Here is an 18,811-nt window from a genome sequence, read left to right on the forward strand (position 1 = left end):
CTGGCAGTAGTCCGTCTGCTTCCAATGCCCCTCTTGTCTCTGCTTTGCACCTTCTGTCAAAGTTACACATGCACGGAGTTCCTCAATGCTTGTTCAAATAAGCCAGCGGCCCCCCTAATCTTCTTGTGCTCATAGTAAAAGCCAATTAGAGATACTTGGAATGAAAAACAACGTTGTTGGAATCCAAAGTTATGTTGATGGTTTGCATCACAGAATAGACAGGACTGAGGAACGAATCAGTAAAAACTAGGTGCTTAGGCAAGAGAGAGACGGACAGTGTGAAAGAACAGTCATCCTGAGGACCGGAGGTCATCTAACATGGAGCTCTCCCGAGAGAGCCAGAACATGTGTATGACAGCAATATACAAAGAAATCATGGCCAATGATTTCTCCCAATGGAAGAAGTCTGTGAGTCCTGAGCAGGATACAAGAATAACACCCGTTGAGAGTATGAAGTATGGTGAAGAGAACATCCCAAAAGCTGCCTGAGAGCTGAGACTTACAAGGAAAGCAGAAGTAGGGTGACCTTAGACTTTGCCTGCCAGCATGGATGACTATGGAAAGCAATGGTGCAATATCCTCAGAGCTTCCAGAGGGAACTCACTCTGAATCTAGTGTTCTATGCGCAATCAAAGAAATTGTTGGGGAGAGAAGGAGGCAGGCAGTTTCCGCTCAAGGGCACGGCCACATGAAGGGAGGAATGGCATCCAGAAAAGGGAGGAAAAGGCAGAATCCTACTCAGACTGGACCTGAAGCCTGAGCTTCCCCTGAACTTAGACTACACAACTTATGACGTGCAAGCGGCTAAACCCCCTTTCTGTACAAGGCGACTGGAATGGAACTGTTATGCACAGTGAAAGTACAAGTCATGTTTTTCAGCCAGGAAAAAGCCAAACCAGACCACTTGGGAGAAGCGGGATGCAGCCACAGTCAGTAACCAGGGAAATTAGGAAACTGTATTATTAAGTCTAGATAAGTATGATTCTGGAAAAAGGATTGATGACCTAGAATTAAAATTCCAGAAGACATTGATATAGGCATGTGGGGCATGGGAAAATTCACAAGGAGCTAGAAGTTGCTAAAGTTCTTCTCTCATGCCTGGAGACGATATAGTGGCTGAATAGAAGAGCAATGAAACTCTAGACTCTGACACATTTTTAAGTCTCAATGCAGGTACCCGTTGGGAACCACTAAGAGAATTGGAATCAAAGAGATTGAGGAAAAAGGGGATCAAAGAAAATTTGATGAATCAAACAAAAGTTGTTAGGGGGGTTAACAGAAACAAGGAGAGTGCATGACTCACTGAAACCGCTGAATAAGGAATCGGCAATTCCATGGCAGCATCCTTGGCTTCCTCCTGACTTTAAGGGGAATATTTTAAATGTTTCACCATTAACCAAGATGTTTGCTGCAAGTTTCTCATAGATGTTTAAGTTGAGGTAGTTCCCATCTTTTCAGAGTTTGACAAAAGGTGTATTACGAATTTTTGTATTTCGTGTTCTATTCAGTAGGCTTTTATTAGCTGATTTTCACTCGTTTGTAAATGTCCAAATAAAATAAAGATAACTTTTTACATCAAAGATTGTTTTCTTGTGCATTCAATCCTTTTAAATAAACCTTTCTCTTAAGACTTGCTTTATACTACAGTTCTTTTACTAAAATTTCACCAATCACAAATATAAAATGTGTTTACTAAAAGCAGAAAGAAAGGTAGAAAAATAGTGTCTACGGTCTCTGTTCTCCATTCATATTGCATCTCTCCCCATAATCACATAAGTTTACACCAACAAACACATACAAGAAGAGCATCGTTTGTGGCTCGCGTTTAAAAACACCTGGCATGCCATCTGCCAGGGGTCATGCTGAAGTGACTATAGGGTCCAGGCGGGTAACGCGGGTGTGGTCAGGACCAGCGCCTCTGTGGAGCACGTGCGTCTCCAAAGTAGGAACAGGTGACTTTGTGTTGAAGCGTGGCGTGGATCACAATGAGCACTGTGCAGTGGGAGCTGCTTCTTGGCTTGCCTTTGGGGTCTGTCCTCCTTAAGCCAGAAAGCACCCTCACAGTCATCCTACACACATGTGCCACTATCTTCTTGCTGTATATCTGTCTGAAAGATGCACAGGTTTTACACTATGCAGGTGACGGTCCGCTGATACGCCGCTTCCAGGATATTTCTACCACCGAAGTGCTTCATTAAACATCTGTACGTGGAGTAAGACAGGGTCTCATTCAGTCACCCAGGCTGGAGTGCAGTGGTGCAATCACAGCTGAGTGCAGCCTGAACCTCCTCAGCTCAGGTGATCCTCCCACATCAGCTTGCTAAGTAGCTCAGACTCCAGGCAGGCTCCAAGATCTCTTGGTAATTTCTCTTGCTTTATTTATTCATTCATTTCTTGATTGATTTTCAAACAGAGTCTCACTCTTTCACCCAGGCTGGAGTGCAGTGAGTGGCTTCAGCTCACCGAGACCTCCATTCCCGGGGTTGAAGCGATCCTCATGCCTCAGCCTAATAAAAATAGAAAAATTAGCCAGGCATGGTGGTGGGCCACTATAGTCCCAGCTACTCAGGAGGCTGAGGCAGGAGAATCCTTTGAAGCCAGGAGGCGGAGGTTGCAGGAAGCCAAGATTGCCCCATTGCAGTGATCCGAGGTCATGCTGTGGCACTGCAGCCTGAGCGACAAGAGGAAAAGTTCGTCTCAAATTGGAAAAAGAAACAAAAAAAAAAAAGAAAAAGAAAGTTACCCAATAAGAAAGAGAAAAGGGTTGAATGGAACCTTCATAAAAGAATCTATGGGTGTGGTCAGTGAGCACAGGAAACCCCAATAAGGATGAGAATAGGCAAATAAGCGTGGAGCATCCTGTGGTGCCAGGGAGAAAGGAGCAGCCCAAAACCAAACAAAACCAAAAGCTGCAGTGATGGGAGGTTGACAAAATGACACAGAAGCCAACTAAAGGAGCTCCCGGTGGCCAAAGGTGGAAACTTTGAGTGACAAAGTAACTCACTAAATAATAAGTAATTGAATATTTAAGTTAAATATTTAACAAAATAATTAGTTCAATTATTAAATCATTCATCCCCTGAAGTATGGGATTATAAACCAAAGTATACAATAGACGTCCATAAGTCCATACTGATATAAATGAATGATTAAATAAATAAACACATGGGGAAGAATAGGCAAATCCTCCACCCAGGAGAACTCCAGATAATTTAGGTAGCTATTCCCCTGCAAGGAGATAAAGTATAACTTCCCTTTTTTAAAGTATAGGCTACAGGTAGTGACTTCCAAACAATACAGTAGAGAAAGAGTTGGGAAAATCACTTGATGGTGGAGAAACCTAATCAACACTGCCCCAGCCAGGTGACCAGGACTAATAGCAGCAGTGACAAGCCCTGCTGATGGTGCCTAGTCTAGACAGGATGGGATGGGAACGGCACTTTCCCTCTGCAATCTTCCTTACAAAAACATTTAATTCCAGTCAGATCAGACGAACTTCAGGAGAGGACATCCTAAAATACATCTGACCAGTATTCAAAGTGTCAAGGTCAACAAAAACAAGGCCAGTGTGAGAAACTGTGGCAGCCAAGGGGAACCATGACTCATTGTAATGTGGTACCCTGGATGGGGTCTTGGGACAGAAAAGGTAAGTTACGACAACACATAGCAAAACCTAAACTCAACGAAAAACACAAACCAGAAGAATAATTAGCCGGGCATGGTGGCTTGCCCCTGTGGTCCCAGCTACTCGGGAGGTTGAGCGGGCAGGATCTCTTGAGCTCGGGAGTTCCAAACAAGCCTGGGCACACAGCGAAACCTCATCTCTCCAAAAAATACAGAAATTTTCCCGATGTGGTGGCGCGCACCTGTAGTCCAGCTACTGCGGAGGCTGAGACAGGAGAATCACTTGAACTCATTCTCCTGTCTCAGCCTCCCAAGTAGCCGCAGTGAGCCGAGAACGCGCCACTGCACTCCAGCCTGGGCTACAGAGCGAGGACCCGTCTCTCTAATAAACAAGAAGGCAAACCAACCAACTAACCCACTGTGGGTTCCCCTCCAGTGTCCTGGTGTCTTTCCTGCTGTCTTCCTCCGCCCGTGTGTGCACCCACAGCAATAAAAGACGGTGGTGTGTGCCTCACACGCATCTCCAGCCCCATCGCCGTCTCTCTCTGAGCTCGACTCGTTTTACAAAAGGCCGTTTGACAACCTCACCGGGCAACTCAAAAGCTCCTTCAACCCGATGTGCGCAAGCCAAGCTCCGCGTCTTCCCATTCAGAGCAGGTTCTTGGTCCACCTCCGTCTGAATGAACGGGCGGGCTACCAAGGCCGCAGTCTCTTCTCCAAGGGCTGTCCACACTGCGTCTCGCTTTCTCTTGTAAATTTCTCTCCCACCAGGGAACTTTCTCCTCCTCTACCTCCCTCAGTCTCAGTCTAATAGGACCCTGCGCCCAACCCCGAGGGCTGCAATAGCCTTCTTGCCTCTCCTGACTTATTCTGTGGACCCTGGGTTGGCTCTCCTTCACAGCCAGGCTGGTCGTTTTTGAAATGTGAACCCACTGCAGGACACCGTTCCATGGGTTTCCGCTGCCTTGGAACAAGACCAGCTCCTGCGCGGCCCCTGCCTCCACCTCGCACCACCTCTGGGCTTGGCCCTGGCCTCCCGTCCGTTCCCAGAACGTGCCGGACTCCCTTCCAGTCCGGGCCTCGGCACACTTTCTTCACTCCCCTGCCTCTCCCAACCCGGTTCAGGTCGACTCATTTCAAATTTTATGTATTCCACTTTTCAGCCCAAATATCCCGCCTTTGGATGCTTTCCTTGACCTCGCTCAGATGTAATCTAATCAAATCTTCCCATTAGCCACTTTCAGGGCACCACACCTCCCTTTTGCTGGCACTTAAAGGTCGCTCTGCAGTTTTTTCCTCAATGATTAGATTAATCAATCAACCACTGACTTCTAGAAATGGCGGCATCTCAGCAGGGCCCCATTTGACTGGCAGGGGACTGGCCCAATGCACCTCGCAAGCCCAGCCAGGCCCGCCCCAGCGGGCCCCCCTCTGACGACGCCCTTCCCTTACGTGATTGCCTTGCTGCCATATAAGAGGGACCGCGCTCGGCCTCCAGCAGTCGGTTCTCTGCTGGGCTCGGAGCCAGAACCAGCTGCGCGCTCCTGCCTGCCTGCCTGCCTGCCTGCCTGCCTGCCTGGCTGCGGGAGGACGACCTCAGAGCTACAGCGGTGAACCTGTGGACACCTCCAGCTCCTCAGGCCTCTCTTCGTCGAAGAGTCTCCTAATTTTCAGATCTCCGGAGCCAGCTGTATAGGAAGATCAGGTGTGTGTCTTGGTGTCCCTGAGGGGTGGATAGAGCTTGGATGGGTGCAGGTGGGGACAGAATCCTAATTCCCCTAGAAAGGGCATGTCCATCCCCCTGCCTTGTCACCCCCGTCTTCCTAAATCCGTTCTCTCTCGTTTTTCTCCCCAGCCCCTCCGGCAGATTGCTCATGGAGGAACCAAGGCGTTCCAAGCGGCTTCGCACCATGGCCCCTAATCAAGGTACATCAAACGCCTGACACTCTCTTTTGAACCTCGTTTGTTCCCCAATTCTTCCCCAATTGTTTAAATTCGAACTCAGTCAAGCACTCTCTGTTTCACCTTCTCATGGCCTGCCTCAACCTGGGCCGGTTGTTATAAGTCAGCTCCCAGCTTCCACGTCGTCTGGGAAATTCCTTTCCCTCTTTTGACTTGTATCCCATTTCCCAAATCTGAGATTTCTTGTTGTTGTTCTTGTTCTTGTTTTGTTTTGTGTAGTTTTGTTTTACTGTTTCTCTGTAGTGGAGCAAGTCCTCACGCTACATCTTGACCTGTAATAAACCAGTACTTCCACCTTGTTCTTTTCTGGAGGAATTGGAATTTTATGGCTATTGCCACATTGTTCTCCAAACCATTTCCCTTCCTACACTGAGTGTCCTAAATCTTTTAATCTTGTCTAGCTTCATAGATGCAAAAAAATAGAGCATCCATTGAAAGGAAATCATTTAAGATCTTGCTTTTCTGAAACATCTTCATTCTACCCTCCCAGATTCTTCAGTGAAACTTTGGTTGGCTATGAAATTTTAGGTGGGAAATTCATTTCCCTTGAAATTTTGAAGTCACTTTCTGTTATGTTCTAGATTTGACTGCCGCTTTTGAGATGTCTGATTTTTGGGACGTGGAATCCTGGCCCTTTCCATGTCACCTTTCCTTTCTCTTTCTCCCTCTCTCTAGAATCTTTTGGAATCTTCTGTCATCAGCACTCTGAAATTTTATGGTGATCTGTCTCAGTGACAATATACCTCTAATTTTCTTGTACTTTCTCCTTCTTTCCATCATTTTAGATTTTTGCTTTCTTCTCTGGGAGATCTTCTCCACTTCATTCTCAAATTTCCGTGGAGAGTTTTGTTTCTTCTCTCATAATTTTAGCATCCATGATCCCTATTTCCTCTGAGTATTTATTCTTAAAAGTATCCTATAACTGATTGATGGGTAAAATTCCTTCTATCTCTCTCTGCTCACACTCTGCTTCTCTTTTAGCCTCCGGTGGGCCTCCTAGAGAGCCAGGCTGCTCTGCTGTGGACCCTGAAGACTCCGTGGAAGCAGATGGGCCCGCACAGCCAGCCCAACCCGCAAAACCCATTGCTTACGTGACACCCTTCAGATGGCAGCCCCCAGCTCCCACAGAGTCAGCTCGTCCGGCAGAGAGAGGCCGGCGCCGGGGAGGAAGCCGGCCGGGAGGGCGAGGCCGTGGCAGAGGCGGTGGGCCCCGCAGGGACGCTGGCCCGAGACGGGGGGCACAACGCTTGATGGGATCGGACGTGCACATCCAACTGGACCACCATGGAGAGCCAGGCCACCAGGGGGAACCGGAAATCAGGGAGACCGCAGCCTTCTCTCTTTCTGAAACAGGTCATCTGCCTGGAACTGCGCAGGAAGGCCCTGGCCCCGACGTGGCGCCACCTGAGCTGGGGCTTCAGGAGCCGCCCCCCGCTTCTGGGCCTCAGGCTGTCGCCGGGCAGCCCACGTTGACCCTCTATCCCTGCGTCGGATTTAGGGCTCTGGGTGACCCAGCTGTTTTACAAGTCATTCAAACCCCCCACGGCACCTATGTGAAGGGGGTCCCAGTGTTCTTCGCCGACATTGCATGCTGACCTCTATTTGCCACCCACGTTGTTCCCAGCCCCCCTTTCTTCCACCTGGACTTTCCCCCCAGCCCCAGTTCTGCTCCACTCCTCCCCTCCAAACCCAACCGGAGCCCTCACCTTGTGTAGTCAGAATGGAGTAACCACACCCTCCTCCCAGGATCCTGGCAGTAGTCCGTCTGCTTCCAATGACCCTCTTGTCTCTGCTTTGCACCTTCTGTCAAAGTTACACATGCACGGAGTTCCTCAATGCTTGTTCAAATAAGCCAGCGGCCCCCCTAATCTTCTTGTGCTCATAGTAAAAGCCAATTAGAGATACTTGGAATGAAAAACAACGTTGTTGGAATCCAAAGTTATGTTGATGGTTTGCATCACAGAATAGACAGGACTGAGGAACGAATCAGTAAAAACTAGGTGCTTAGGCAAGAGAGAGACGGACAGTGTGAAAGAACAGTCATCCTGAGGACCGGAGGTCATCTAACATGGAGCTCTCCCGAGAGAGCCAGAACATGTGTATGACAGCAATATACAAAGAAATCATGGCCAATGATTTCTCCCAATGGAAGAAGTCTGTGAGTCCTGAGCAGGATACAAGAATAACACCCGTTGAGAGTATGAAGTATGGTGAAGAGAACATCCCAAAAGCTGCCTGAGAGCTGAGACTTACAAGGAAAGCAGAAGTAGGGTGACCTTAGACTTTGCCTGCCAGCATGGATGACTATGGAAAGCAATGGTGCAATATCCTCAGAGCTTCCAGAGGAAACTCACTCTGAATCTAGTGTTCTATGCGCAATCAAAGAAATTGTTGGGGAGAGAAGGAGGCAGGCAGTTTCCGCTCAAGGGCACGGCCACATGAAGGGAGGAATGGCATCCAGAAAAGGGAGGAAAAGGCAGAATCCTACTCAGACTGGACCTGAAGCCTGAGCTTCCCCTGAACTTAGACTACACAACTTATGACGTGCAAGCGGCTAAACCCCCTTTCTGTACAAGGCGACTGGAATGGAACTGTTATGCACAGTGAAAGTACAAGTCATGTTTTTCAGCCAGGAAAAAGCCAAACCAGACCACTTGGGAGAAGCGGGATGCAGCCACAGTCAGTAACCAGGGAAATTAGGAAACTGTATTATTAAGTCTAGATAAGTATGATTCTGGAAAAAGGATTGATGACCTAGAATTAAAATTCCAGAAGACATTGATATAGGCATGTGGGGCATGGGAAAATTCACAAGGAGCTAGAAGTTGCTAAAGTTCTTCTCTCATGCCTGGAGACGATATAGTGGCTGAATAGAAGAGCAATGAAACTCTAGACTCTGACACATTTTTAAGTCTCAATGCAGGTACCCGTTGGGAACCACTAAGAGAATTGGAATCAAAGAGACTGAGGAAAAAGGGGATCAAAGAAAATTTGATGAATCAAACAAAAGTTGTTAGGGGGGTTAACAGAAACAAGGAGAGTGCATGACTCACTGAAACCGCTGAATAAGGAATCGGCAATTCCATGGCAGCATCCTTGGCTTCCTCCTGACTTTAAGGGGAATATTTTAAATGTTTCACCATTAACCAAGATGTTTGCTGCAAGTTTCTCATAGATGTTTAAGTTGAGGTAGTTCCCATCTTTTCAGAGTTTGACAAAAGGTGTATTACGAATTTTTGTATTTCGTGTTCTATTCAGTAGGCTTTTATTAGCTGATTTTCACTCGTTTGTAAATGTCCAAATAAAATAAAGATAACTTTTTACATCAAAGATTGTTTTCTTGTGCATTCAATCCTTTTAAATAAACCTTTCTCTTAAGACTTGCTTTATACTACAGTTCTTTTACTAAAATTTCACCAATCACAAATATAAAATGTGTTTACTAAAAGCAGAAAAAAAGGTAGAAAAATAGTGTCTACGGTCTCTGTTCTCCATTCATATTGCATCTCTCCCCATAATCACATAAGTTTACACCAACAAACACATACAAGAAGAGCATCGTTTGTGTCTCGCGTTTAAAAACACCTGGCATGCCATCTGCCAGGGGTCATGCTGAAGTGACTATAGGGTCCAGGCGGGTAACGCGGGTGTGGTCAGGACCAGCGCCTCTGTGGAGCACGTGCGTCTCCAAAGTAGGAACAGGTGACTTTGTGTTGAAGCGTGGCGTGGATCACAATGAGCACTGTGCAGTGGGAGCTGCTTCTTGGCTTGCCTTTGGGGTCTGTCCTCCTTAAGCCAGAAAGCACCCTCACAGTCATCCTACACACATGTGCCACTATCTTCTTGCTGTATATCTGTCTGAAAGATGCACAGGTTTTACACTATGCAGGTGACGGTCCGCTGATACGCCGCTTCCAGGATATTTCTACCACCGAAGTGCTTCATTAAACATCTGTACGTGGAGTAAGACAGGGTCTCATTCAGTCACCCAGGCTGGAGTGCAGTGGTGCAATCACAGCTGAGTGCAGCCTGAACCTCCTCAGCTCAGGTGATCCTCCCACATCAGCTTGCTAAGTAGCTCAGACTCCAGGCAGGCTCCAAGATCTCTTGGTAATTTCTCTTGCTTTATTTATTCATTCATTTCTTGATTGATTTTCAAACAGAGTCTCACTCTTTCACCCAGGCTGGAGTGCAGTGAGTGGCTTCAGCTCACCGAGACCTCCATTCCCGGGGTTGAAGCGATCCTCATGCCTCAGCCTAATAAAAATAGAAAAATTAGCCAGGCATGGTGGTGGGCCACTATAGTCCCAGCTACTCAGGAGGCTGAGGCAGGAGAATCCTTTGAAGCCAGGAGGCGGAGGTTGCAGGAAGCCAAGATTGCCCCATTGCAGTGATCCGAGGTCATGCTGTGGCACTGCAGCCTGAGCGACAAGAGGAAAAGTTCGTCTCAAATTGGAAAAAGAAACAAAAAAAAAAAAGAAAAAGAAAGTTACCCAATAAGAAAGAGAAAAGGGTTGAATGGAACCTTCATAAAAGAATCTATGGGTGTGGTCAGTGAGCACAGGAAACCCCGATAAGGATGAGAATAGGCAAGTAAGCGTGGAGCATCCTGTGGTGCCAGGGAGAAAGGAGCAGCCCAAAACCAAACAAAACCAAAAGCTGCAGTGATGGGAGGTTGACAAAAGGACACAGAAGCCAACTAAAGGAGCTCCCGGTGGCCAAAGGTGGAAACTTTGAGTGACAAAGTAACTCACTAAATAATAAGTAATTGAATATTTAAGTTAAATATTTAACAAAATAATTAGTTCAATTATTAAATCATTCATCCCCTGAAGTATGGGACTATAAACCAAAGTATACAATAGACGTCCATGAGTCCATGCTGATATAAATGAATGATTAAATAAATAAACACATGGGGAAGAATAGGCAAATCCTCCACCCAGGAGAACTCCAGATAATTTAGGTAGCTATTCCCCTGCAAGGAGATAAAGTATAACTTCCCTTTTTTAAAGTATAGGCTACAGGTAGTGACTTCCAAACAATACAGTAGAGAAAGAGTTGGGAAAATCACTTGATGGTGGAGAAACCTAATCAACACTGCCCCAGCCAGGTGACCAGGACTAATAGCAGCAGTGACAAGCCCTGCTGATGGTGCCTAGTCTAGACAGGATGGGATGGGAACGGCACTTTCCCTCTGCAATCTTCCTTACAAAAACATTTAATTCCAGTCAGATCAGACGAACTTCAGGAGAGGACATCCTAAAATACATCTGACCAGTATTCAAAGTGTCAAGGTCAACAAAAACAAGGCCAGTGTGAGAAACTGTGACAGCCAAGGGGAACCATGACTCATTGTAATGTGGTACCCTGGATGGGGTCTTGGGACAGAAAAGGTAAGTTACGACAAAACATAGCAAAACCTAAACTCAGTGAAAAACACAAACCAGAAAAATAATTAGCCGGGCATGGTGGCTTGCCCCTGTGGTCCCAGCTACTCGGGAGGTTGAGCGGGCAGGATCTCTTGAGCTCGGGAGTTCCAAACAAGCCTGGGCACATAGCGAAACCTCATCTCTCCAAAAAATACAAAAATTTTCCCGATGTGGTGGCGCGCACCTGTAGTCCAGCTACTGCGGAGGCTGAGACAGGAGAATCACTTGAACTCATTCTCCTGTCTCAGCCTCCCAAGTAGCCGCAGTGAGCCGAGAACGCGCCACTGCACTCCAGCCTGGGCTACAGAGCGAGAACCCGTCTCTCTAAAAAACAAGAAGGCAAACCAACCAACTAACCCACTGTGGGTTCCCCTCCAGTGTCCTGGTGTCTTTCCTGCTGTCTTCCTCCGCCCGTGTGTGCACCCACAGCAATAAAAGACGGTGGTGTGTGTCTCACAACGCATCTCCAGCCCCATCGCCGTCTCTCTCTGAGCTGGACTCGTTTTACGAAAGGCCGTTTGACAACCTCACCGGGCAACTCAAAAGCTCCTTCAACCCGATGTGCGCAAGCCAAGCTCCGCGTCTTCCCATTCAGAGCAGGTTCTTGGTCCACCTCTGTCTGAATGAACGGGCGGGCTACCAAGGCCGCAGTCTCTTCTCCAAGGACTGTCCACACTGCGTCTCGCTTTCTCTTGTAAATTTCTCTCCCACCAGGGAACTTTCTCCTCCTCTACCTCCCTCAGTCTCAGTCTAATAGGACCCTGCGCCCAACCCCGAGGGCTGCAATAGCCTTCTTGCCTCTCCTGACTTATTCTGTGGACCCTGGGTTGGCTCTCCTTCACAGCCAGGCTGGTCGTTTTTGAAATGTGAACCCACTGCAGGACACCGTTCCATGGTTTTCCGCTGCCTTGGAACAAGACCAGCTCCTGCGCGGCCCCTGCCTCCACCTCGCACCACCTCTGGGCTTGGCCCTGGCCTCCCGTCCGTTCCCAGAACGTGCCGGACTCCCTTCCAGTCCGGGCCTCGGCACACTTTCTTCACTCCCCTGCCTCTCCCAACCCGGTTCAGGTCGACTCATTTCAAATTTTATGTATTCCACTTTTCAGCCCAAATATCCCGCCTTTGGATGCTTTCCTTGACCTCGCTCAGATGTAATCTAATCAAAATCTTCCCATTAGCCACTTTCAGGGCACCACACCTCCCTTTTCCTGGCACTTAAAGGTCGCTCTGCATTTTTTTCCTCAATGATTAGATTAATCAATCAACCACTGACTTCTAGAAATGGCGGCATCTCAGCAGGGCCCCATTTGACTGGCAGGGGACTGACCCAATGCACCTCGCAAGCCCGGCCAGGCCCGCCCCAGCGGGCCCCCCTCTGACGACGCCCTTCCCTTACGTGATTGCCTTGCTGCCGTATAAGAGGGACCGCGCTCGGCCTCCAGCAGTCGGCTCTCTGCTGGGCTCGGAGCCAGAACCAGCTGCGCGCTCCTGCCTGCCTGCCTGCCTGCCTGCCTGCCTGCCTGCCTGCCTGCCTGCCTGCCTGGCTGCGGGAGGACGACCTCAGAGCTACAGCGGTGAACCTGTGGACACCTCCAGCTCCTCAGGCCTCTCTTCGTCGAAGAGTCTCCTAATTTTCAGATCTCCGGAGCCAGCTGTATAGGAAGATCAGGTGTGTGTCTTGGTGTCCCTGAGGGGTGGATAGAGCTTGGATGGGTGCAGGTGGGGACAGAATCCTAATTCCCCTAGAAAGGCCATGTCCATCCCCCTGCCTTGTCACCCCCGTCTTCCTAAATCCGTTCTCTCTCGTTTTTCTCCCCAGCCCCTCCGGCAGATTGCTCATGGAGGAACCAAGGCGTTCCAAGCGGCTTCGCACCATGGCCCCTAATCAAGGTACATCAAACGCCTGACACTCTCTTTTGAACCTCGTTTGTTCCCCAATTCTTCCCCAATTGTTTAAATTCGAACTCAATCAAGCACTCTCTGTTTCACCTTCTCATGGCCTGCCTCAACCTGGGCCGGTTGTTATAAGTCAGCTCCCAGCTTCCACGTCGTCTGGGAAATTCCTTTCCCTCTTTTGACTTGTATCCCATTTCCCAAATCTGAGATTTCTTGTTGTTCTTGTTCTTGTTTTGTTTTGTGTAGTTTTGTTTTACTGTTTCTCTGTAGTGGAGCAAGTCCTCACGCTACATCTTGACCTGTAATAAACCAGTACTTCCACCTTGTTCTTTTCTGGAGGAATTGGAATTTTATGGCTATTGCCACATTGTTCTCCAAACCATTTCCCTTCCTACACTGAGTGTCCTAAATCTTTTAATCTTGTCTAGCTTCATAGATGCAAAAAAATAGAGCATCCATTGAAAGGAAATCATTTAAGATCTTGCTTATCTGAAACATCTTCATTCTACCCTCCCAGATTCTTCAGTGAAACTTTGGTTGGCTATGAAATTTTAGGTGGGAAATTCATTTCCCTTGAAATTTTGAAGTCACTTTCTGTTATGTTCTAGATTTGACTGCCGCTTTTGAGATGTCTGATTTTTGGGACGTGGAATCCTGGCCCTTTCCATGTCACCTTTCCTTTCTCTTTCTCCCTCTCTCTAGAATCTTTTGGAATCTTCTGTCATCAGCACTCTGAAATTTTATGGTGATCTGTCTCAGTGACAATATACCTCTAATTTTCTTATACTTTATCCTTCTTTCCATCATTTTAGATTTTTGCTTTCTTCTCTGGGAGATCTTCTCCACTTCATTCTCAAATTTCCGTGGAGAGCTTTGTTTCTTCTCTCATAATTTTAGCATCAATGATCCCTATTTCCTCTGAGTATTTATTCCTAAAAGTATCCTATAACTGATTGATGGGTAAAATTCCTTCTATCTCTCTCTGCTCACACTCTGCTTCTCTTTTAGCCTCCGGTGGGCCTCCTAGAGAGCCAGGCTGCTCTGTTGTGGACCCTGAAGACTCCGTGGAAGCAGATGAGCCCGCACACCCAGCCCAACCCGCAAAACCCATTGCTTACGTGACACCCTTCAGATGGCAGCCCCCAGCTCCCACAGAGTCAGCTCGTCCGGCAGAGAGAGGCCGGCGCCGGGGAGGAAGCCGGCCTGCAGGGCGAGGCCGTGGCAGAGGCGGTGGGCCCCGCAGGGACGCTGGCCCGCGACAGGGAGCACAACGCTTGATGGGATCGGACGTGCACATCCAACTGGACCACCATGGAGAGCCAGGCCACCAGGGGGAACCGGAAATCAGGGAGACGGCAGCCTTCTCTCTTTCTGAAACAGGTCATCTGCCTGGAACTGCGCAGGAAGGCCCTGGCCCCGACGTGGCGCCACCTGAGCTGGGGCTTCAGGAGCCGCCCCCCGCTTCTGGGCCTCAGGCTGTCGCCGGGCAGCCCACGTTGACCCTCTATCACTGCGTCGGGTTTAGGGCTCTGGGCGACCCAGCTGTTTTACAAGTCATTGAAACCCCCCACGGCACCTATGTGCAGGGGGTCCCAGTGTTCTTCACCGACATTGCATGCTGACCTCTATTTGCCACCCACGTTGTTCCCAGCCCCCCTTTCTCCCACCTGGACTTTCCCCCCAGCCCCAGTTCTGCTCCACTCCTCCCCTCCAAACCCAACCGGAGCCCTCACCTTGTGTAGTCAGAATGGAGTATCCACACCCTCCTCCCAGGATCCTGACAGTAGTCCGTCTGCTTCCAATGCCCCTCTTGTCTCTGCTTTGCACCTTCTGTCAAAGTTACACATGCACGGAGTCCCTCAATGCTTGTTCAAATAAGCCAGCGGCCCCCTAATCTTCTTGTGCTCATAGTAAAAGCCAATTAGAGATACTTGGAATGAAAAACAACGTTGTTGGAATCCAAAGTTATGTTGATGGTTTGCATCACAGAATAGACAGGACTGAGGAACGAATCAGCAAAAACTAGGTGCTTAGGCAAGAGAGAGACGGACAGTGTGAAAGAACAGTCATCCTGAGGACCGGAGGTCATCTAACATGGAGCTCTCCCGAGAGAGCCAGAACATGTGTATGACAGCAAAATACAAAGAAATCATGGCCAATGGTTTCTCCCAATGGAAGAAATCTATGAATCCTGAGCAGGATATAAGAATAACACCCGTTGAGAGTGTGAAGTATGGTGAAGAGAACATCCCAAAAGCTGCCTGAGAGCTGAGACTTACAAGGAAAACAGAAGTAGGGTGACCTTAGACTTTGCCTGCCAGCATGGATGACTATGGAAAGCAATGGTGCAATATCCTCCGAGCTTCCAGAGGGAAATCACTCTGAATCTAGTGTTCTATGAGCAATCAAAAAATTGTTGGGGAGAGAAGGAGGCAGGCAGTTTCCGCTCAAGGTCACGGCCACATGAAGGGAGGAATGGCAGCCAGAAAAGGGAGGAAAAGGCAGAATCCTACTCAGACTGGACCCGAAGCCTGAGCTTCCCCTGAACTTAGACTACACAACTTATAACCTGCAAGCGGCTAAACCCCCTTTCTGTACAAGGCGATTGGAATGGAACTGTTATGCACAGTGAAAGTACAAGTCATGTTTTTCAGCCAGGAAAAAGCCAAACCAGACCACTTGGGAGAAGTGGGTTGCAGCCACAGTCAGTAACCAGGGAAATTAGGAAACTGTATTATTAAGTCTAGATAAGTATGATTCTGGAAAAAAGATTGATGACCTAGAATTAAAATTCCAGAAGACATTGATATAGGCATGTGGGGCATGGGAAAATTCACAAGGAGCTAGAAGTTGCTAAAGTTCTTCTCTCATGCCTGGAGACGATATAGTGGCTGAATAGAAGAGCAATGAAACTCTAGACTCTGACACATTTTTAAGTCTCAATGTAGGTACCCGTTGGGAACCACTAAGAGAATTGGAATCAAAGAGATTGAGGAAAAAGGGGATCAAAGAAAATTTGATGAATCAAACAAAAGTTGTTAGGGGGGTTAACAGAAACAAGGAGAGTGCATGACTCACTGAAACCGCTGAATAAGGAATCGGCAATTCCACGGCAGCATCCTTGGCTTCCTCCTGACTTTAAGGGGAATATTTTAAATGTTTCACCATTAACCAAGATGTTTGCTGCAAGTTTCTCATAGATGTTTAAGTTGAGGTAGTTCCCATCTTTTCAGAGTGACAAAAGGTGTATTACGAATTTTTGTATTTTGTGTTCTATTCAGTAGGCTTTTATTAGCTGATTTTCACTCGTTTGTAAATGTCCAAATAAAATAAAGATAACTTTTTACATCAAAGATTGTTTTCTTGTGCATTCAATCCTTTTAAATAAACCTTTCTCTTAAGACTTGCTTTATACTACAGTTCTTTTACTAAAATTTCACCAATCACAAATATAAAATGTGTTTACTAAAAGCAGAAAAAAAGGTAGAAAGATAGTGTCTACGGTCTCTGTTCTCCATTCATATTGCATCTCTCCCCATAATCACATAAGTTTACACCAACAAACACATACAAGAAGAGCATCGTTTGTGGCTCGAGTTTAAAAACACCTGGCATGCCATGTGCCAGGGGTCATGCTGAAGTGACTATAGGGTCCAGGCGGGTAACGCGGGTGTGGTCAGGACCAGCGCCTCTGTGGAGCACGTGCGTCTCCAGAGTAGGAACAGGTGACTTTGTGTTGAAGCGTGGCATGGATCACAATGAGCACTGTGCAGCGGGAGCTGCTTCTTGGCTTGCCTTTGGGGTCTGTCATCCTTAAGCCAGAAAGCACCCTCACAGTCAACCTACACACATGTGCCACTATCTTCTTGCTGTATATCTGTCTGAAAGATGCACAGGTTTTACACTATGCAGGTGACGGTCCGCTGATACGCCGCTTCCAGGATATTTCTACCACCGAAGTGCTTCATTAAACATCTGTACGTGGAGTAAGACAGGGTCTCATTCAGTCACCCAGGCTGGAGTGCAGTGGTGCAATCACAGCTGAGTGCAGCCTGAACCTCCTCAGCTCAGGTGATCCTCCCACATCAGCTTGCTAAGTAGCTCAGACTCCAGGCAGGCTCCAAGATCCCTTGGTAATTTCTCTTGCTTTATTTATTCATTCATTTATTGATTGATTTTCAAACAGAGTCTCACTCTTTCACCCAGCCTGGAGTGCAGTGAGTGGCTTCAGCTCACCGAGACCTCCATTCCCGGGGTTGAAGCGATCCTCATGCCTCAGCCTAATAAAAATAGAAAAATTAGCCAGGCATGGTGGTGGGCCACTAAAGTCCCAGCTACTCAGGAGGCTGAGGCAGGAGAATCCTTTGAAGCCAGGAGGCGGAGGTTGCAGTAAGCCAAGATTGCCCCATTGCAGTGATCCGAGGTCATGCTATGGCACTGCAACCTGAGTGACAAGAGGAAAAGTTTGTCTCAAATTGGAAAAAAAAAAAAAGAAAAGAAAAAAAGAAAAAAAAAAGTTACCCAATAAGAAAGATAAAAGGGTTGAATGGAACCTTCATAAAAGAATCTATGGGTGTGGTCAGTGAGCACAGGAAACCCCAATAAGGATGAGAATAGGCAAATAAGCGTGGAGCATCCTGTGGTGCCAGGGAGAAAGGAGCAGCCCAAAACCAAACAAAACCAAAAGCTGCAGTGATGGGAGGTTGACAAAAGGACACAGAAGCCAACTAAAGGAGCTCCCGGTGGCCAAAGGTGGAAACTTTGAGTGACAAAGTAACTCACTAAATAATAAGTAATTGAATATTTAAGTTAAATATTTAACAAAATAATTAGTTCAATTATTAAATCATTCATCCCCTGAAGTATGGGATTATAAACCAAAGTATACAATAGACGTCCATAAGTCCATACTGATATAAATGAATGATTAAATAAATAAACACATGGGGAAGAATAGGCAAATCCTCCACCCAGGAGAACTCCAGATAATTTAGGTAGCTATTCCCCTGCAAGGAGATAAAGTATAACTTCCCTTTTTTAAAGTATAGGCTACAGGTAGTGACTTCCAAACAATACAGTAGAGAAAGAGTTGGGAAAATCACTTGATGGTGGAGAAACCTAATCAACACTGCCCCAGCCAGGTGACCAGGACTAATAGCAGCAGTGACAAGCCCTGCTGATGGTGCCTAGTCTAGACAGGATGGGATGGGAACGGCACTTTCCCTCTGCAATCTTCCTTACAAAAACATATAATTCCAGTCAGATCAGACGAACTTCAGGAGAGGACATCCTAAAATACATCTGACCAGTATTCAAAGTGTCAAGGTCAACAAAAACAAGGCCAGTGTGAGAAACTGTGGCAGCCAAGGGGAACCATGACTCATTGTAATGTGGTACCCTGGATGGGGTCTTGGGACAGAAAAGGTAAGTTACGACAACACATAGCAAAACCTAAACTCAACGAAAAACACAAACCAGAAGAATAATTAGCCGGGCATGGTGGCTTGCCCCTGTGGTCCCAGCTACTCGGGAGGTTGAGCGGGCAGGATCTCTTGAGCTCGGGAGTTCCAAACAAGCCTGGGCACACAGCGAAACCTCATCTCTCCAAAAAATACAGAAATTTTCCCGATGTGGTGGCGCGCACCTGTAGTCCAGCTACTGCGGAGGCTGAGACAGGAGAATCACTTGAACTCATTCTCCTGTCTCAGTCTCCCAAGTAGCCGCAGTGAGCCGAGAACGCGCCACTGCACTCCAGCCTGGGCTACAGAGCGAGGACCCGTCTCTCTAATAAACAAGAAGGCAAACCAACCAACTAACCCACTGTGGGTTCCCCTCCAGTGTCCTGGTGTCTTTCCTGCTGTCTTCCTCCGCCCGTGTGTGCACCCACAGCAATAAAA

The 18,811-nt window shown here is 47.5% G+C and overlaps 2 protein-coding genes across 2 annotated transcripts; both read left to right on the plus strand.

Annotated features, from left to right (window-relative positions):
• Positions 1-5,498: 5,498 nt before the first annotated feature.
• Positions 5,499-7,181, plus strand: LOC129011333 (proline-rich protein 20E-like). The gene is made up of 2 exons (XM_054446181.2): positions 5,499-5,550; positions 6,568-7,181. Exons 1-2 carry the CDS (start codon positions 5,499-5,501, stop codon positions 7,179-7,181), a joined length of 666 nt encoding a protein of 221 aa, XP_054302156.2.
• Positions 7,182-12,856: 5,675 nt separating this feature from the next.
• LOC129011334 (proline-rich protein 20E-like) lies at positions 12,857-14,536 on the plus strand. Its single transcript, XM_054446182.2, has 2 exons — positions 12,857-12,908; positions 13,923-14,536. Exons 1-2 carry the CDS (start codon positions 12,857-12,859, stop codon positions 14,534-14,536), a joined length of 666 nt encoding a protein of 221 aa, XP_054302157.2.
• The last annotated feature ends 4,275 nt before the right edge of the window (positions 14,537-18,811 follow it).

The sequence above is a fragment of the Pongo pygmaeus genome, chromosome 14 (assembly GCF_028885625.2).
Source record: "Pongo pygmaeus isolate AG05252 chromosome 14, NHGRI_mPonPyg2-v2.0_pri, whole genome shotgun sequence".
In the NCBI taxonomy this organism is placed as follows: Eukaryota; Metazoa; Chordata; class Mammalia; order Primates; family Hominidae; genus Pongo; species Pongo pygmaeus.

Coding starts and splice junctions, on each gene's coding strand:
- LOC129011334 (XM_054446182.2), top strand. CDS start 12,857: ATGGAGGAACCAAGGCGTTCCAAGCGGCTTCGCACCATGGCCCCTAAT. Junction 12,909..13,922: donor CACCATGGCCCCTAATCAAG/GTACATCAAACG, acceptor CTTCTCTTTTAG/CCTCCGGTGGGCCTCCTAGA.
- LOC129011333 (XM_054446181.2), top strand. CDS start 5,499: ATGGAGGAACCAAGGCGTTCCAAGCGGCTTCGCACCATGGCCCCTAAT. Junction 5,551..6,567: donor CACCATGGCCCCTAATCAAG/GTACATCAAACG, acceptor CTTCTCTTTTAG/CCTCCGGTGGGCCTCCTAGA.